The sequence below is a fragment of the Pteronotus mesoamericanus genome, unplaced genomic scaffold (assembly GCF_021234165.1).
Source record: "Pteronotus mesoamericanus isolate MK-2021 breed Mesoamerican mustached bat unplaced genomic scaffold, CSHL_Meso_final contig_182, whole genome shotgun sequence".
NCBI lineage: Eukaryota > Metazoa > Chordata > Mammalia > Chiroptera > Mormoopidae > Pteronotus > Pteronotus mesoamericanus.
In genome coordinates, this window is record NW_026555078.1 from 23,334,152 (window position 1) to 23,353,718 (window position 19,567).

Below are 19,567 nucleotides of genomic sequence, written 5' to 3' on the forward strand. Positions count from 1 at the left end.
GTTCCTTTACTATTTATTGAAACTAAACCTGCTTTAGTATATTCCTTGCCTATTTCTATTTTTTTTTTTTTAAAAAAAGCTTTAAATGACTTTTTGGTATTCTTTATCCATTTATTGATTAAAGATTTGTAGAACTTTTTCCCTAAAAAAACCAAACAAAAAACCCCCCCAAAACCTATTAACCATGTTTTAGGTGTGTTGCAAATACTTTTCTATTCTATTCCTTGTCCTTTAACTTTTTTTTATGTATATTACTATATAGTTAAATGTTTAATATAGTCATATTGTCAATATTTACTTTATACCTTCTGGGTTTGAATATTTTACTTCAGGTCATGAAAAAATTAGTTCTATTTTCTTCTAAAACTCCTTAGATTCTACATATTGATTTTTAACTCACCTGAACATTTCTTGTATAATGTGTGAAATAGGGCTCTCTATTTGTTTTATTTCAAGTAATAATGGTCCATGCACCTTATTTGAATAAGCCTTACTTTACCCATTGATTTGAAATATCAACTTAATCATATATTATATTGTTAGATGTATACGTTTGTCTCGAAAATGCTCAATATATTTCATTGATCTACTTGATTATTTCTGTGCTGGTGTCAGATTGGTTTAATTGCTGAGACTTTATAACAGTTTAAATTTTTTTAATATTTTATAATTAACTTTGACATTTAAAAAAATAAATAAAATCAATCTGCATTTAAGAAATAAAGAAAGAAAGAAAGACAGAAAGAAAGAGAGACGGAACTCCTACCTTTCGCGACAACATGGATGGAACTGGAGAATATTAAGCTAAGTGAAATAAGCCAGTTGATGAAAGACAAATACTGTATGATCTCACCTATAAGTGGACTCTATTAAACAAAATAAACTAATGAACAAAATAAACCACAGGCACAGAAACATGGAGCAGACTGAAGTGACCAGAGGGGATGGGGAAAGAGGACAATGGTGGAAAGAAGGGGAAGGGACTAGACAAAGAACATGTATGAATGACCCATGGACATGGACCACAGAGTGGGAATTAACTGTGGGAGTGGTGGGTGGGGGTGGGATGGGTGGAAGGAAGGTAAAGGGGTAAACATTGAGACAACTGTAATAGAATAAACATGATTTATAAATTTAAAAAAATAAAATAAAAGAGTGAATTTGAAAAAAAAAGTAAAAATTTTAAATACCAAACCCTCCAAAAACAAACCAATACACCATGAACTTTTATAATTTAATTGGGTTTAGTTATTACTATTTTTTTAGTACTTCTTAACCTTTCATAAATCTAGCTAAAATTATTACATTCCTAAACTAATGACATTATACAGTCATTGCCATGTGGAATGGGAGGTCCCACTGTCTTTGGTTAGTTTAGCATCAGTATCATTCAGTGCATGTGAGTATCGTTCAACTCAATTGACTTTAATACATATTCACTCATTTATTCAAAAAAGATATACTGAGTACTTCTTACATGCTAAGTACTATACCGTTTGGGAACTGAAATGTGACAGTTCTGGTCCTGGAGGAGTTAAGTAAGGTAGGAAAAGGGACAAGACAAGCCTGAAAAGGTAAAATAAAATATAGTAAATGAAAACAGGGCCCTGTGGGCTCAGGGAACGGCGAAGTCGTATACCAGGAGCAGCTTTGCTGTCTAATGAGGAGGGCCAGAAAATAAACTACTATCAAAATACCCACGGTAATAAGGAAAATTAAGATCTTATATGTGGCTTGAAAAAGATAAAACTTCTATCAGTCTGAATGTGTGAAGCAAACAGAGAAAAGCCCGGGGTTATTATGGGAACAGCAAGTAGTCAATAGTAACTTCAGAGTACCATATTCAATATTTAGAATGTTAGTCATTATTACACTTTTATCTGTACCCTTCTTGGGTGGTCCTGTGCTAGGCTAAGGATGTATAGACAAATAAAACGTGGTCCAGGAGAAATTTTATTTTGGAGAGAGAAAGTAGGCAAATTTGGAGCTTGGAAATTTTTCTAATAAAAAAAGACCAAGACTGAATGCCAAGAGAAGGGAAATCAGGTTTATTCTCCTAAAAAGGGACTATAAAATTACCCATACCTTTTCCTCACTAAACTCCCAATCAAATCTCTAGTTTGTTTATGTAACAAATCTCAGCTGCTGCTTTAACTTATATGCATATGTGAATACCTCTGACTGGGTCTGGGGTGGTATATCTGTGCTGAACTCTGGAGAGTTGAACTCTAGTGTCTCTTCTATTCTGTCCTGGACTCACTCTGATGTAGGTTTAACTCCATCACTGCTTCAAAACAGCCTTTATCAAGATCACCTATTAGAGCCACTTTGTTAAATGCAAAGGTCAGTGTTCAGTCCTTGTCTTCCTTGATCTGTCAGCAAGTATTTGATGCCATTGAGCCTTTTCTCTATTTTGTCTTCTGGGCTTCTCTTCCTACCCACTGGTACCTCCTTCTCAGCCTCCTTGGGTGGTTCTTCTTTACTTCCCTGATTGCTCAAAGCTGGAATGTCCCAGGGCTCTAATATTTAATATTTTATTTTTCTTTGCCTGGGTTTGAATCCCAGTTCTAACACTTGCTGTTTGCTCAGAAGAAAGTCACTTAATTTCTTCAAGATTGAATTTCCTTATTTATAAATTTGTAATAGAAGTAGCTACGTCTTACAGTGGTTACGAATACTAAATAAATCTATTTATATAAAGTGTTTAGAACATTCCAGGCACTATATGCATTAATTATTCTTCCTTATTTTTATCATTATGTTCTTTATCACTCACTACCTACATGATTGCATCAGGTCTCAGTGGCTTTAAGTTCTAAACACTATCAACTCTAAATTTTTCTCTAGCCTAAACTTCTGCCATAACTCCAGAATCATATATTCAACTATTGGCTCACCATCTCCATTTAAATTTCTAATGATCATTAAAAATTTCACATGCCAGAAGTTTTAATGTTTGCCTAGTGTTCTTTATTTCAGTGTATGGAAATTTCACTATTCCAGTTGTTCAGGCTTTCTTTCTACAGTAGATCCAAGTCCATCAGGAAATCCTTTCATTTCTACCTTCATATCCAGAATCTAATCACTTCTCAACAACACCACTGCTGCCACCCTACTCCAAAACATCGTCATCTTTTGCCTGGATTACTGCAATAGGCTCTTTCCCTCCAATATTTTCTCTTCTCAATACTGTAACTATCGTGGCAGTGTGTGTGTGTGTGTGTGTGTGTGTGTGTGTGTGTATACACATATATATATATATATATATATATATATAAATAATATTGACTGCGTGATTTTGAACAAGTAACTTAACCTCACTAAGCTTTGCTTTTTGCCACCTGTCTGTAAAACAGGAAAGCAATAATACTCTCAGACTGTTGTGAAGATTAAGAATGCACGCAGAATGACTGGCAGCTTTTTGAGAATGAATAAGTGGTAGCTTTTAAAAATCCAAACTATTTTTTGGATGCGGACTATCTGTAGTTTCTTTGTTTTTAAAAGTATGGGGATTTAAAAAAAACACCTGCCTGAAAATGGGATTCATTGATTCCATAAATACTGTCTCTCAGGCCAGGAGCTTGGCTAGAACACAAAGATGGAAGGAACGTGGTTCCCAACAGAACACTGCCGGGCTACCGTCCAGACAAGAAAAGTAAAACCAAAGAGAACGACACATTTTCCCACAACCCCAAAGAAAAGAAGCCCTACAGATGAAAACAGTTTATGAATCAAAAACCTTACGGTTTTGTATACTTTTCTACCTTCCTTTAAAATTGATATCCACAGTAATTTAGATTTAAGAAATTAGATTGACATAAATTTAAATATTTAGTGATTAGTAGTAGCCTTTATTTCTATCACATGGAAGACACTGCTTTGTTTTTCCCTTGAGTTGATTGTTATTTCTGGAGCTGTGCTTGTTTTCTAGTTTAGTACTTTGTATTTATCTGAAAGAAAAAAGATGGAGAAGTTAGTTCAATGAATTCAAAAGTCTGAAATACAGCATAAAGTTATTTCTGTTAAGTAAAAACTTTTAAAAACTATGCATAAAATAAGTGATTGCAATAAGTAAGATTACATTGATAACACAGCTTTTCTTCTTAATATAACAATAAAGATCCTTTGGATAGATAAGTGCTCATTTTTTAAATCTAGAGGTTGAAGCAATGTTAAAGGAACCTCAAAATTTCTTAAAATTTTTGTTTTAAGCTATTTCTACCCATGTAAGAATCTAATCGATCAAGCTGTCAAGAGTAAGATTATGGGCTTTTATTATTTAAGAGTTATAGACATATCATTGAACTATTTGCAAGTTTTAGATCGATGCTAAACTGAGTCCTAAAATAAGTCCTAGGTACACATGACTTACATGCACTAATGTAAGAGATTTACATGCACTAATATATGCTCATTGAAATAAGGGACCAAATAACTTTCACATTACTTCAGTTGTAATATGAAGTCTTTATTAGTAACAAACTTTTTTCACCATTCAAAAAAATTGTCTACCTTTGCCCATACATAAGCAATTCACAGTTTAAATATTTGGGAGCCACTTTCTAAAATTCAGAAGTCAAGATTTAAATATGGTATATACATCATCATTTTTTGCCTTTCTTCACATTTGCAATTCTTAATGAGGCCCCAATATGTGCAATTTCATTGTTATAGAGTGTATCAATCAAAGGATGAAATCATTAGAGCATATTGGGGTATCTTTAAAGAAATTCCTCTCTGTAAATTTTATAATATACAGGATGGGGCAAAAGGGGGTTCACAGTTGTGAGTATGCAAAACAGTTTATTCTTATATTATTATTTATTAACTATTGCATTATTTTCCATATGAACAACTGTAAACCCCCTTTTGCCCCACCCTGTACTGAGAGCTAGCAGGGCTTGGGACTCTCTCCAGGTGGCTGTAGGAGCCAGTACATGTCACCCCGAGTGCCTCCCCTTCACTGTCCACCACGACCATAGAACAGTATTAAGAACATACTTAAAGGTAAACAGAAGTGGCAAAAGAAGAGGCACAGACTAAGGAGTATATGTGGAAGCCAGGGGACTATTGTGTGTGGACATTTGTTATTTTTTTGGTCACATTGTTTTCCCCTGATGCTTAACCTCTGGCCCATGGTGTGCATCTGGGTGGGGCCCTGTTAACCAACTAAGTGCTCAGTGCTAAACTAGCTGCCTCTGGTGGCAGAGGGACAGAAGGAAGGACAGGAGGGAGGGCACCTCCATTCCATCATCAGAGCCCTGATGAGGCGGACATGTGGTTCCTGCCAAAGCCACTCCTTGTTCTCTGGTCTTCCCTTGAATTCTCTGAACTCAGCCCCTAAGTGTGCACACGTATGCACACACATGTTAGCTCTGCTGGGAGAGGCTGCTGAGGGAATTTTCATTCTTAAGTAACTCACTGCCAAGCTAGTGTCTCAAAGAAATGTAAATGCAGTAGGCCCAGGCCACCACATTCAGCTATGAAGGTTATGCACTGCACATAGAGAACAATGCAAAAGGGGTCCCCAACCCCATGCAGTGTACAATTTGCACAACTCTATGTGGCAGCCCAGTGGGTACTCTGTAAATATTTCTATAATATTGGTATGAAAGAAACAGGCCTTGGCTGTGTTGGCTTATCTAAGAAAGCAGGTTGGGAAAGAGTATAATGAGAGAGGCAAAGAGGAAGAGTAGGGATGAGAATGAAAGGGATCACTTGTAAAAGCAAAAGCAAGTAATTCTCTTCAGGTGCCTTATCTGAAGCCCCTCTTTTCCTGCACTGTTACATTGTGACCCATGATGGATGCTAGAGCGAAACCACAACCAACCCTCAGCATTCCAATCCACCTCTATTGTTACTACAATAGAAGCAATAAGATTCAATGTTAAAAGAGTCAATTTATTGACAACTTTATGTGAAAGTGTCACATCTGTCCTTTATATCTACAGAGATTTATAATTGTAAAAAATTACCTTTAGGTTGTCTTACATGTTTTTTTTTTTTTCTCATTGGTCTTTTCTTTTTCTGTTTTACTTTCCTTTCCTCACATCCATTCCCCTGAGAAAAGGGGAGACAGATGAGGCACAAGCTCAAGGAAATGAGAAGAGGATTTGATGTGAGAGGAGAGAGCCAGAGGGCAAAAGGAAAAATGGTGGGGAAAGAGGCAGAGAGGGGGTGAGGAAGAAAGGAAAAAGCCAAAAGTGGGAGAGAAAAAAAAAAAAAAACACAAAAGGAGAGGAAACTTATTCTGGGTCTTAAATTCAAATGGTGTTTTAGCCACCTCGTCAAAAATATCTTTATTCTTTCCAATGGAGCCCATTGTTGAATTTCACAAACAGGTTCTGGGTTTCATCAAGGTAGAACAAACCTGGCTGCTTAGGATTCCAAAGAATTTGATTTGTAATCAAAGAAATATGGGTGGGGGTGGGGAGGACATTCCCAGTATTTCATACATATTTTCCCCTCTTCTTTTCTTGAATCTCTACTATTTGTTTCATTTCTTTCTGTCTTGGAAAATACCATAGAGTTGTAGATGAGCCTGTTGTTTGGGCTCACTGTTAAGAAATCAGCAAAGGTAAGGAGAATAAAACCCAGGAAGATAAATGGAAGGTCAGGAAGGGAAGACGGACCCACCTCCGGAGAGACAGGTTTAACCTGCGCCTGGACTTGTAGCCTTTTTGTAAAAGCACATTTGAAGTGCCACTTTACCAAAAATCTTATTCAGAAAGGAGAAAAGTGTGATTCTTTCAAACTGCTGAGAGGTTTGAGAGATGAACGAGAGGCCGTGGCCCGCGGCCAGCCGCTGCCCAGGAGTGGAGCGAAGGTAAATCTGACGAGGTTCACAGTGCCAGGGGTTTGTTTTACGGCCGTGGGAGCACATCACTCGGGCTCCTGCCTGGAGTGGAAATCAGATTTACAGGCTCAGTTTTAGTCTACACTCAGTCTAAATTCAGTGGGATGAGGGGTTATGATTCTACCAATCTTTGCTTTCCTTGGGGTAAAGAGTGTTAAGCGGGAGGAAGAGAGTATGAAAGGGTAAAAAGCAGTGATTCAGGGGAGTGTGAAAAAGGGGAAAGAAATGCAAATCAGAGAGAAAACTGCAAAACTATACAATGCTAAGTAAGGAAAAATAGGAAGATATAGGAGAGAAAAATGGAAAGAGTGAGAAAGTACGTGAAAGAAAACAAACAGGGAAAATAATTAATACTTTTGTGAACACTGCATACCAGGTTTGTATCTTGCACCATCCTTGTGACTTAACAAGCTCAGAGTGGAATTTTGCTGCATGCGGACAGTTCTTTGCTTTGCTCCTCGTTCCCAGAGCCCCGTTTCGGGCTGCCGGCTACGTTTGCAAAGATGCGCCACAAAATCAGAACAGTGCAAGGGCCGGGTCACAGCTAATCGTGCCCTCCTCATTCCCCCACCCACATGCACACACATTTCACAGTTGAGAAACTGAGGCCCAGAGAGATTCAGTAAGACATCCGGGAATCAGAGGAAGTACAGTTAGAGGTCAAATCCAGGGCTTTTGTTTTTAAATTCAGCGTTTGATAGTTGACTTCTTCACTTTCCCAAATTCTTCCAATTCCTTTCCCAGCCTGTTTCATGGACTCACTACTTTCTAGTCAAGTTGCCTCCCAAACTCTGTCATCTTAAGTTTCTTTTCTCTTGTCCACACAGGTAGTTAGTCAATAAATCTTTTTGACTCTGTAATCATGTCCTTTTTGTCTCACTGCTTCTTACCTGGCTCAAGATTTTGGCACCTCTCATTTGGACTGTTACGATGATTTCCTATCTCTAGTCTCTTCCAGCTTCTCTTAGAAATTGCAATTGTCCTAAAACATAACACTAATTTGTCATTTCTCTCTTTCGGTAGCTTTTCCTTACCTACCAAACAGTAATATCCACACTCTCTAGCATGGCCCAAGACCTACATAGTCTAGCTCCTGCCTGGATTTCTGGCTGCATCTTTCGCTATTCCTATAGATGACCAGGCTCAGCACTGTCCCATCCCTTTGATTTTGTCCCCACTGTTCTCTATTCCCAGGACGTTCATTTCCTCTCCCCTAACTCATAGATTGCTTCCTTCAGAGAATCTTTCATGATTTTCTCTTTTGAGCTAAAACTAGGTTCTCCATTTTTCTCTTAAAGTACGTATGCCATTACAATTTATGTTATTTGTGCACTTATTTTGAGGCGAGGTAATATGTCCTGTTATTTATTTAGTTTTGATCTCTTCCAGAGCCTGCCAGTAGCTCATATATAATAGATAGGTATCGAATGCTTGTTCAGTTGAACCAAATTGAGTTTGTGCCAAGATGGGTGAAAGAGCCAGTCACATGTAGGATGAAGATAAAACTATTGATGTTCTACATTAATTTAAAGTTTCCATGGCTTAAATAATGAGTGCTTCTGAGTATGTGTAGTTATGTGCTAATGCTCTATGTGTTCGTGCTAAGGTTGCTGCTGGATGATCCTTGCCTTTAGAGAATGAGAGGAAAATAATTGCCAGTTAGACATCTTTGGAATTTCTACAAATTCACTTTGGTTTCTTTTTGAAATACAATTTGGGGTAGAAATTGATAGATGAAAATTCCATATACTACAAAGGAGACTTTGCATTTTTCTTATAAATGACAATAGCATTTCCCTACAATGTTCTCAGGTTCAGTACCGTGGATTGTAATATAGGTTAAAGTCACATTACAGTGAAGTTGATCTGGTACTTTGGACACTAAAGCCCAGTGGGAAGGCTCAGAGACAAGTCCCATTTGTATAAATACCTACCTTTTAATTATTTGCCTTTTTGAGGAGGACTCTGACAAACGTGGCTAAAAGTGCCTTTTAGTGTTGGTTCCTAAAGTAGAAGCATTTTTTTTCTCCTCTCACCACTTAAGTCCGGTGAAATGTGCCTCTGTGTTCCCTCTGTGACATTCTTTGTGTGCATGACTGGAGCCGAGATCTCTGCCACGCCCCCATCCCTCCCCACCCCGGTTAGACAGTAACTTAGAAGTGAGTCAGAAGCCAGCTAAGGAAGAGATCTCCACTGGTGCCTATAGAACGCGCCCCACCCCGGCCCCCGCCCTCGGAAGCTTGTGTTACAATTTTAAATCCTGAGACAGGAGCATTTGTAAAGGAAGAAATGCCAAACAAAACTTTAAATGGTATCACCTGACAGCAAAGCAGAGGCTAAAGCTGAAAGTAGGAAGAAAAGAAGGGCTAGATGATTTCAGATTTACCAAGAGGTTTAGTTGTGGACCAGTCCCCTTCCAAGTCAGCAAGGACAAGGGGCCCTATTGTTTGGGTTCCGCCTGCAGTGCTAGCTCGGGAGTGCTTCAAGCCCAGGGAGTTAGATGCTGGGAACTAGGAAACTGAACTCCACCAGGCAGAAAAATGTGAAGAGATGACTCTCACTTGAAAGGCAGCCTACGGATAGGCTCTGCGACGAGTTTCTGCAGAGTGGAACTCTCAGAACTGAGCGAAGGCAGGATGCGGAATGCATCAAAACATCTCGCTTGATTCCTTTGCTCTTAACTACCCTGTTCCAGGACCCAGCAGTGGCTACTGGATACCAGGGATTTCAAAGTAAACGTAGTGGAATTTGTTCCATACCTGAAGTGTTTGAATCAGTTCTCACGTTCCTGTAAAAATAAACAACACATTTTAAAAATTTTGCCAGTGAAACCACAAATATTTAGAAAATAATGACTGGGCATGAGATAACTGACCATTCTCTAAATGCTTTGGAGGCAGTAATGAGACATGTTTAGCACACCTAGGGCATTAGTGATTATAATACATATTAAAGTAAAATTACCTAAATTCCTCTAACAGGCAAGTTGTCCTACCATAAAAGCCATACAAGTGAATTGTGTGGAATAACATATAATCTATTTTTATTGTCTGTTACCTGTCACTCAGTTGGGGGCGAGGAGCATCCCTCTCCTGTTTCCTCCCTAGCCCCTGACAACTTATTTAGGGTTGAGACTGAGAGGAGCTTAGGGGCTTACCTAACTAGTTAGCTGTGTTGGGAATACAAGTTTCCATGGAGGCCAGGGGGTCAATTCAGGAAGGGATGGGTGCCTGGGGTTGGAAGTTCCTTGTCACAGTCTCCGGTGGCCCTGATAGGGGTGACAGTGCCTGGGAATCTTGCAGGTGAGGGGAAGCAGAGCATGCCAACCCCAAAATATGTCTTTTAGGAATATTGATTATTTTAAGCTGGTTATTTTTAAGAAACAAAAGACCCAGAAAGAACCTTTGCCCCCTGCCTCGGAAAACCAGCTCAAAGGAAGGGAGCCTTAGTGTCATAATACGGTCTCAGTGGGGTAGGAAGGAAGAAGCCAAGCAAAGTGGGTTTTTAGGCTCCCTTCTGAGTCCCATTGTTTCTGGGTGTCCTGGCAAGATTTGTTTACCAAATGTTTGCTCTTTCTCATCTACCTATGAATTGCCTACTTCCCCTTTGACATCCAGACCCCTGCCTCCCTCTTCTTGGTATAGAATGGCACAAGAACCTCTACTGCCCGTTCTGTTGGAGCGCCCTACATTCCTAAGGAACCCTTGTATGTACATATGTAATAAATTTGGTTATTTTATCTTTTTAATCTGTCTCATGTTAATTTGATTATTAGATCAGCCAGATAAACTTGAAGGGTAGAAGGAAAATTACTTTTCCTCCTCAACACAGGTGAGGTATTTGCCTAAGTTACCATGTTCCTTATGGTTTAGTGAACGAAATAGGAGAGAAGTTGTCACTTTTACAGACTATATCACTTTCAGAAATGTCTTTGGATAAAGAAGTTTGTTTTCTGCACTCTTAATTTTAAAAATTATTAACAATAATTAAAATACTTATTTTCTTAACCTTATTGGCATGCTAAAACATAAACCTAAGTCACTCAATTTTCACCAAATCTTTGTTTCTTTGTCACATTTTCAATAAATATTTTGGAATTGTTACTGTTTGAGTGAAAGAAAGTGTTTCAGAAAAATAATTACCCTTAGATAATACTTTCACAGGTAAGTACAAAGATATAAGTATGATCCATTTCAAGGGTTCTGGCAAATCCATCCAGTTCGAGTTCTACTAATGGGTCTTTCCATAGTAAAGGTTAATTGAGTAATTTTCTGAGGAGTTTGCAAATAAATGTTCATATAGTCTTTACTAAATAGGTCTAGTGTTTTAAATGAAGATTAAGCTTAACAATAAAAGTTATCAAGAGACTGAAAAATATAAAGTGAATGTACTTTAAATAGGTACAAACTAAACTAAAGCCATTATCCTCCATAAAGCAAAGGCAAGAGTCATACTAGCACTATTATCAAGGCATGAAAAGGAATATTAATGCTTTATAAAGTAAATCCTTCACTTTTAACGGACCTAAAGTGACATTATAGACGGCTCCACAGTCTTTCACTAATCTATATTTAAATTTCTGAATTTATATTTTAAAGAACAATGAATTTGAGGACAAAACATCTAACAAGGTCATTGTTTAATTTTTTTCGTTCCTCCAAAGTACATGGTTGTAAAGTGTCACTGAATTTCATGGTCTTGAAGAAAAATATGTAGAACTTATTTATCACCCTCACAAATGCCTGACTCAATCTTACAAATCTTACACTATTTTACAAATGTCCCAGGAATAAAGCACCAGTGAATTCCATTCTACTCTTAGATTATACCTATCATTCGTAATGAATATTTTCTTTAAATATATAATCTTTATTATGTATTTTCCCATTACCATTTAGTCCCTTGTCTCCCCCTCCCCTCAGCAACCACCACCCTGTTGTCCACGCCCATGAGTCCTTTTTCTTTTTTGCTCAGTCCCTCCACTTCCCATAATGAAGATTATCAAATTAGGCTCTAGCTAGTTATTATATTCCTGATGTAAACGGGCAATAAAAAAGAATCCAGGCTTGATTAAATTGGGCTTAAGAGGATTACTCAGAACCAAAATTTGGTTTTTGTTTTGTGTTTTAAATTTTATCTATTTAATTTTCTCCCTAGTAGAATCATCAGATAAATGACACAGGACACTGAGATACTGGTGGGCAGGGCCTTGAAAATTTGGGATTTGCTAACCTTCAAGGTCCCTTTTATCTTTACAATTCTATGATATTTTGCTATTTATAGCAGAAAATTTTTTTCATTTCTAAGGTGATTATAATAGTGAAACTAACAAAACTTTGCACTTGCAGAGCATTTTTCATCGTAAAAATTTTTTATCTTAGAATTTTAGTATTTTAAAAAGCCATCAAGAGCTAATCTAGTGCTCAGAGGATTTTTAGGGTAGTGAGACTATTCTGTATGCAATGGTGGATACATGTCACTATGCATGTGTCAAAACCCATTAAAAATCCTTTTTTTATATTTAAAAAGAGTTGAGACATAATTCATTGCATCGTTCATTTTCATCTTTGCTAATATAAGCATTTGGGTCTCTGTTTTTCTCTGGTTTCTTTGTAGGTGTTACTCCAGGGTGATCAGATTAACTGTTATCTTTATAACACTGTAGTGCGCTCTCCCATTCATCTTACAATTGAATATTAAAATTATGAAAACAGCTTTTTTCAGATGAAGAAGCTATTAGTTGGAAGCATCAAAAAGTGTAAGGCATATGTAGGGGAGAAAGTATAGAGAAGTATAAAGAAGAAAAGGTACTCTAGATCACTCTAGAAATTGGGTCCCCTAACTCCCAAATGTGGATCCTGTGATCCTAGTCTATTTTCTTCAGCACCGTCAACACCAGACAGAGAGCCCAGAACGCCGAGTGAGTGGTGTGGGAAGCGGGCGTGAAATTAGACGAGACTGAACCAAAGGTGGATAATGAAGAGTTGACTACGTCACTCCATTGTATCGTGTCTACGTCTGAGAATGTTCAGCCACAAGTGCCTGCGTTGCGGGGCCTTCAAAGCACACACTTAGCTGCCCCCCCGCCCTCGCATCCCTGGCCCTTCCGCGCCTCCCGTACCTGGATTCTTCAGCCCTGAGAGCCGCGCGGGGAAAGCCAGCTGTCCTTGTTTCCGAGGTCCTGTCTCTCATCTCTTTGGATGTATTTGTCTCAGTTCCTTCTGGAGCCAAGGCGGTACGAAAACATCTTTCACCTTCGAAGGGCAGTGTTACGTTTGAGTCGGTGATGCGATCTGAGCCTTCTTGTAACGCATTCTTACTTTCTGTATCTTGTAAACACCCAGTCTTCAGGATATTGTCTATTTTTTCCTTTGAAAATAATAAGCATCAGCAAATCAGGTGACAGCAGAGCATGACACAGAAGCCGGTTATGTACGAGGCCGTATCTCAACCAGGTATCCCTCTATTCCTGTTTACGCAGCGTCCGCCGTGCGGAGGGGAGGCGGCCGACGAGGCACCGCCACCCCGAGGCCGTGGGCACCTGGCCCCGCGCGGAAAAGCTCATGGGGGCGTGCACCCCGCAGTCACCTCACGCAAGACAATTAGCACTTAATTACAGTGCCTCCTCTCCCTGAGTTATCAAGGAAAGGACGGTTTTCCAGAAACGCCCTGCTACCTCCTCCCCAGCCTGACGCTGTTCTCCGTTTAAGAGCCTCCAATTGCCGAGAGGAGCTGAAGGTTCGTCATGACAGCAGATCTCAAAAGACTGAGGACTTCTGCCTAAAACTTGGTGCCCTAAATTGCGCCTCACGGGTCCCCCTCCGCCGTTACCTGTCCTTGAAAATAGTGCAATAACTTCCTTCCTTAGAAACTTCACTTAGTCTGACAATGGAAGTCATATGTATTTATTATAGACTAATTTTAAAAAACCGGTAAGATATAAAGTGAAAGGAAGCATAGGATCACCTGCTTGACACCATTGGCCGGAAATAACTACTCCTATGGCACATTTCACTAGGTCTTTTTGTCCATTTATTTATTTTGTATACGCATACTTTGTGATTATATTTTCATTTCATAGCTTATACTTTTCACTTAATGACTTATTTTAAGCATTTTCCTTATTATAAATTGAATTATTCTAATAAAAATTAGTTTTCATTGTAGGAAACAGAAAATTCAAGAACGTGTGAAGAAAATATGAATTGCCTATAATCCCCAAATCCCAATATGGCTTTTCCCTCTTCTGTTGTCTCTGTGTGTATAAAAGTATTTTTATATAGTAGGAATCATAGTCTTAATTTTTCACTCTGTTTTATATCACGAAGATTTTTCCAAGTAAAGAAAAAGTCTTCAACAATTTTAATAGCTATAGAGTACTTATTTATTTAACGAATATTTACTAAGTGCCTATGATCTTGCCAGACACATACTATGGTCACTCCTGAGTAAGACAAATACAGGGACTGCCCTTCATGGATTTAAAGCCATTTAGTCATTTCCCCTGTAGTGGGCATTTAGATTATGACAATATTATCATTTTAAATACACTTGGTATAGATGTGGTATGATTAACATCGCTCTAGCTAAATCCTCATTCCTATTTCTGATTAATTCCTTTAGAAAGAGTCCCAGAAGTGGGATCACTGTGTCAAAGGTTATAAACATTCTTAGGTTTTTTGGTTTCTTAAAAGATTTTATTTATTTATTTTTAGGGAGAGAAGAAGGGAGGGAGAAAGAGAAACATCAATGTGTGTTTGCCTCTCGTGCATCCCCAGCTGGGGTCCTGGCCTGCAACCCAGGCATGTGCTCTGACCAGGGATCGAACTGTTGACCCTCTGGTTCACAGGTTGGCACTCAATCCACTGAGCCACACCCACCAGGACCTCGGTTCTTGATTCATAATGATTTCAAGAAAGTCTGTAGCAATTCTCATCCTTACCATGAATCTATATGAATTCCACATTGACCACAGGTTTACTAACATTGAGTATTTTTATTCTTTTAATTAACAGTTTTATAGGTTAGATTTTTTTCTAAGTTTGCATCTCTTTGATTACTACTGAGTTAAACTTTATCCACTATATTTATTGGAAGTTTCTTCTTTGAAATATCTTCCTCTCCCTTTGTCATTTTTAAAAAATTCTGGGCCCCCTGGAGGTTTTCCTCAGTAGTCTTCAAACTGATTTCTTTACCTACAATCCATTCTGCCATCAAATTAATCTTTCTAAAACACAGCCCCTTCACATCCTAACAGAAAGGGGTATTGTGGCTTAGCTTTGCCCAGAGCCCGAAACCCACACTTCTTATTTTGGCATCCAAGGTTTGCAAGCAACTTATCAATCCTATATCTGAATATTCTCCACATATCTTATGTTCCAGCCAAACCAAACTAACATGCTTGGATATGGCTCTGTGTTTTTCCACTTTCTGACCTTTTCTACAGCCACTCCTTTTGGTGTTTTAGTGTTCTGTTTCCACCTTCACTTTCATCTATTGAAGTTCCACCCCATCCTTCAATGCACTGCATCCTTTTGTACATTTGCACCTTAACATAGCCCCTACATGATTCTGATACACTCATTTTAGAGATGAAGAGACTGAGGCTTGTGCAGGTTCAGTCAGAAACCAGGAAAGTTCTCCCACTTTCCTGGTTTCTATGACGGCGCCGCATCCGCAGCAGGGCAAGGTTCCAAGCCAGGCCTTCTGACCCTCATCCCAAAGCTGTCTCCGTCCCACCATAGCCTTCCAACACTGTGGAAAGTTTGGTGGTAAGGATGGTCACTACCTGTTTCGGGGGACACCTGACAAGTCCTTTACCTTTGGGTTCAGGGCTCAGATCTCATTACTGAAATTAGGCAACTCAGAGCAAATTCCCCAGCATTCTGATAATCAACGTCAGGTAGCTAACCAAAATCTCGATGATCACTGTTGTCCTTAATGATTAAAGAATGAAAGTCTTCCAGGTCACGTACCTTTTCCTTGGCCCTTATTATGTCATCATTTTCAAATACCACTCTGACCCCTGAACTGTTTGTGACATCATGGAGGTCCGACACTTCTGTGATTTCTGTGAAAATTTTGACGTCTGGAGCCTCAGTGACCTCTTTTTCTGGAACATCTGTGATGTCGGTGACATCAGTGATGACTGTTAATTCCGAGAACTCGGTGCTTTCTATGGCATGTGTAGCGTCTGGGTCTGGGTACACGGGTGGGCCCTGCAAAGCTGTTAATGCTGCAATGTCCACGATGTCCACCGAGCCTGTGATGTCTGTGCTATTTGTGACTTCGGAGAGGCTTGAGACTCCCGACATTTTGGAAGCTCTGGGTTTCTCCTGATTCAAGAGGGAGATGAGTTGCACCCACTGAGAAAATAAGGTGTCCTGCTTGCATGCAGGGGCGCAGAGCTGTAGGTAGTAGGCTCGACCGCTCACCAGCTTTACTTTGAGGCGCATAGTCTTTGCGTCGTGCACAGACAGAGTCACAAACTGCAGGGGGAGAAACCTGCAAGCAAACACAGAGGTCATCGAGTGGCCTGATTAGAAATATCGAGAGGCCTTTCCACTGAGGATTTATAGCAGTTTGAAGAGCGAGACTTAGGATAACAGGCTTGCCTCCAGCCCAGGCCTGTGGAGGGGCAGGCTTGGGGCGGGGCAGGGACTTCTTGCAGCCCCCACATTCCCAGGTCTGGTCCTTGGTGCATGAGGCTCAGCCCTTTGCAGTACATGTAACCAAGCTCCTGGGAGCGGGGTCGGGGGGGTCATCTCACCTGAGTCACACTCCTAACACTCTGATGTCCTAAACAAATCAGAGTATCAGCTATTTACCATGAGAAGTTGTCCTATTTAATCCTGCAAAATTGAGACTTAGAGAACTTGGGCAATTTGCCCTAGGCCATGCAGCAAGTTGGTGGCTTGAGATAAGACCAGAGATAATTTTGGTAAGTTGGGATGTTGTGGGGGAGAAAGGGGATGCTCTACGTGAGTCTTCAGTTCCTGCTATTTAAGTTTATTTTAAACAAAAATTAACCTCCGATTTGACTGCCAGGTTGTCATAAACTATTTTCCCAGATTTCGAGGGTGGGACTCGATCATCTGCAGCAGAGAGTGCAAGTGAGAGGCCCCTTTGGAGCAATTGTCATTGCTGTCTCCATTTTCAGCTCCTTGGAGGTAAAGCATATTTTCTGAAACATCTTTCACCTCTTCCCTTTGTAACTCACCTGGTGAGGACCAGTTTCTCGGGGAAGTGAGATGTCAGGAGACTTTTAAACAGGGGTTCTGAATCTTTCCGGGCGCCGGGGCTCAGGTGTGCCAGCAGCATCACGCTGGGGGCCTTGTGGCTGTGACTGGAGGAGCAGATGCCGACAGTTACCCAGTTGGCTCGGTTATGAAGGTAAATGGATTCGCCTCTCCTGTTGACCTAAGACAGAGAACAGGAAGAGAGGCTTTCCGATAAAGTGCACGGTCCTGACAACCTTGCTGGCCTGAGCAGTGTAGGAAATAAAGGGGAAATGAAGCATATGATGCATTTGTTCACTCATGTGTTCCTGTGAATTCTTGGAGCTGTGACCGTGAAAGGGCCGGCACGGTCCCTGACGCATGGAGGCCTACCAGGGAGGGTAAGCGTTGAACAACTGTGTCACTAATTACTCTTGTAAGAAGAGTTACCAAGTACAAGCCCAGGGTGCTGCGCTGTGGGGCACCAAGCGGGGGCTGGGCTTAGAGGGGGACGTAGGCAGCGGTATGCTGGTAAATGGCAACAACTGCCTCTTGGAAGGTCCATACACGTATGTTTATTATACATTTTACTGATATAAAACATAAGTAGCACACAATTTACAAATAATGATATGCGATACCCTTTGTTTTAAATTCCATTCAGTCAACTAATTTTCACAGACGTCTTCACTGACCTTTGCCAAACTCTTACATCCACAGCCTCAAGAGCATAGATAATAGTAAAATGTAATGAAATAATAAGAATGATGAGTTTTGAGTATTTGTTGCCTTTGTTCTGAATATGATTTAATTTTAAAGGTTTATATAATTTAATGTTTAATGATGGCTGTTGTTTAACAACTGTTTGCACACCTAACACTTACCAGTAGGTCAGGCCCAGGCAGCCTGGACGCGGGGTCAGAGAAGCCCCCTGAGGAAGGGCTTCTCGCTGAGAAAGACGTGGGGGTGAACTCGCTGGTGGACAGAACTTCCAGGCTGAGGAACAGCACATGCAGACTCCCCAAAGCCTAAGACTCTGGGTCAGTAAAACCTCTGCCAGCTGGAAGAGGAGGAATCTTGCTGCCCATTGAAGGGATAACCTTATCCGAGTATGTCTGACATGGGGCCGTGGATGGACTACAGAACGCTAACTGCCCCCCAGTGTTCACTGGAGCGTGCAATGGTTATTTGAAAAGTATGCAAGAAGAAGTGTGAAAAATGAAATAAGAAGATTATTAGCAGGAAAGAAGCATATGAAAAGTAAAGTATATAAAACTATGACTTATTACATGTGTTCCAGGGTGTCACTTAGACATTAGTGTTCATTGAGGTGCCACCTCCTGTCTATGGCTGAGGAGGTGAGGCGGTCTCCCCAAGTTCCAGCTGTCAGTGTGGAGATGAAGCTGTGTTTGTGGTCTTCCCTGTCACCCCTCTGTGGAAGCAGCTGAGGAGCTGCTTGAATGGATGCGTTTCCTATTAGACGTGGCTGTGGCACTTTAATGCAGTTTATGAGTATGGTCCACGCCATTGAACTCATTTCCCTATTTCTTTGTCTGAATATTTCAATGTCGAATGTTCAAAGGAAAGTTAGAACTGCTCCCAAATGCATTGAAATGTAGCTTCATTTAGAATATAGTGCATATTTATGACAGGAAACTTTTCTCCATGACACAATTTGACAATTATATTTTACCTTCAGAACTGAGTCAAAATGCACTTTAAATCCTAGTTGCAGCACAGATATTATTTTTCAAAATAATATGAATATTATTGAATATTTTCCTACGGTGATATGAATATTTTCCTATGGTAGGACATCCTGAAAATGGCTGTTGTCCCTTCATGTAATTTTGGCAAGATTATGATAATAATTACAGTAGAGTTAGTACAGAATTCCTAGGTTAGAGTTGGAAAAATTTGAAATGAATTTTTATTTAACAGTACAATTATTTTCAGTTGTTCAAAGTTCCCAAACTGTTCCCTTTAATTGTAGCACATGCCCTCTTGTCACACTTAAAGCAACTCTTCTCCCAATCTTTTCAGTCATCTTTGAGTACGTTGGTGACTGAAGTTATTGTAACATAATTCAGGACTCAAATATTTACCTGGATAAAGTTGCCCTCTAACATGGGAGGAGTTACAAAGGGAGCATACTCTCCTCCATCCAACATGTTTTGGACACCTCCTGGACCGTGCGAGGGCGGGGCGTAGATGGCCTCTTGCTCGCTGACCCTCGTGGTGGACTTCCTCTTGTTCTTCTTCATTGTCCTTACACACAGTCATCAGAAAATTGACGAAGTGGACATACCATGAACAGATGCAGAGAAAATTTAATGTAGCACATAAGTAGCCTCACTTATTCACTCATCTGTTCAACAAATTTTATCAACATCTACGATATGCTAGGTGCTGTGCTGTGCGCTGGAGACTCAGCTGAGCAGGACTGATAGGGCCCCTCCCCTCATGCAGCTTGTAGTCTATGGGAAACAGAGAG

The 19,567-nt window shown here is 39.9% G+C and overlaps 1 protein-coding gene across 1 annotated transcript; it reads right to left on the bottom strand.

Moving 5' to 3' along the window:
• Positions 1 to 7,053: 7,053 nt before the first annotated feature.
• On the bottom strand, positions 7,054 to 19,337 carry GARIN2 (golgi associated RAB2 interactor family member 2). Its single transcript, XM_054567613.1, has 6 exons — positions 19,179 to 19,337; positions 17,076 to 17,275; positions 15,832 to 16,360; positions 12,978 to 13,225; positions 9,616 to 9,644; positions 7,054 to 7,118 (listed from the first exon to the last, which is right to left on the bottom strand). Exons 1-6 carry the CDS (start codon positions 19,335 to 19,337, stop codon positions 7,054 to 7,056), a joined length of 1,230 nt encoding a protein of 409 aa, XP_054423588.1.
• Between the last annotated feature and the right edge of the window lie 230 nt (positions 19,338 to 19,567).

What these genes read in the sequence shown, in the direction of transcription:
- GARIN2 (XM_054567613.1), bottom strand. Translation starts at nt 19,337, where the DNA reads ATGAAGAAGAACAAGAGGAAGTCCACCACGAGGGTCAGCGAGCAAGAG. An exon ending in TAATAAGGGCCAAGGAAAAG is followed by an intron (nt 13,226 to 15,831) that starts GTACGTGACCTG and finishes TTATTTTCAAAG; the next exon opens with GAAAAAATAGACAATATCCT. An exon ending in AACTGATTCAAACACTTCAG is followed by an intron (nt 7,119 to 9,615) that starts GTATGGAACAAA and finishes TTCCTTACTTAG; the next exon opens with CATTGTATAGTTTTGCAGTT.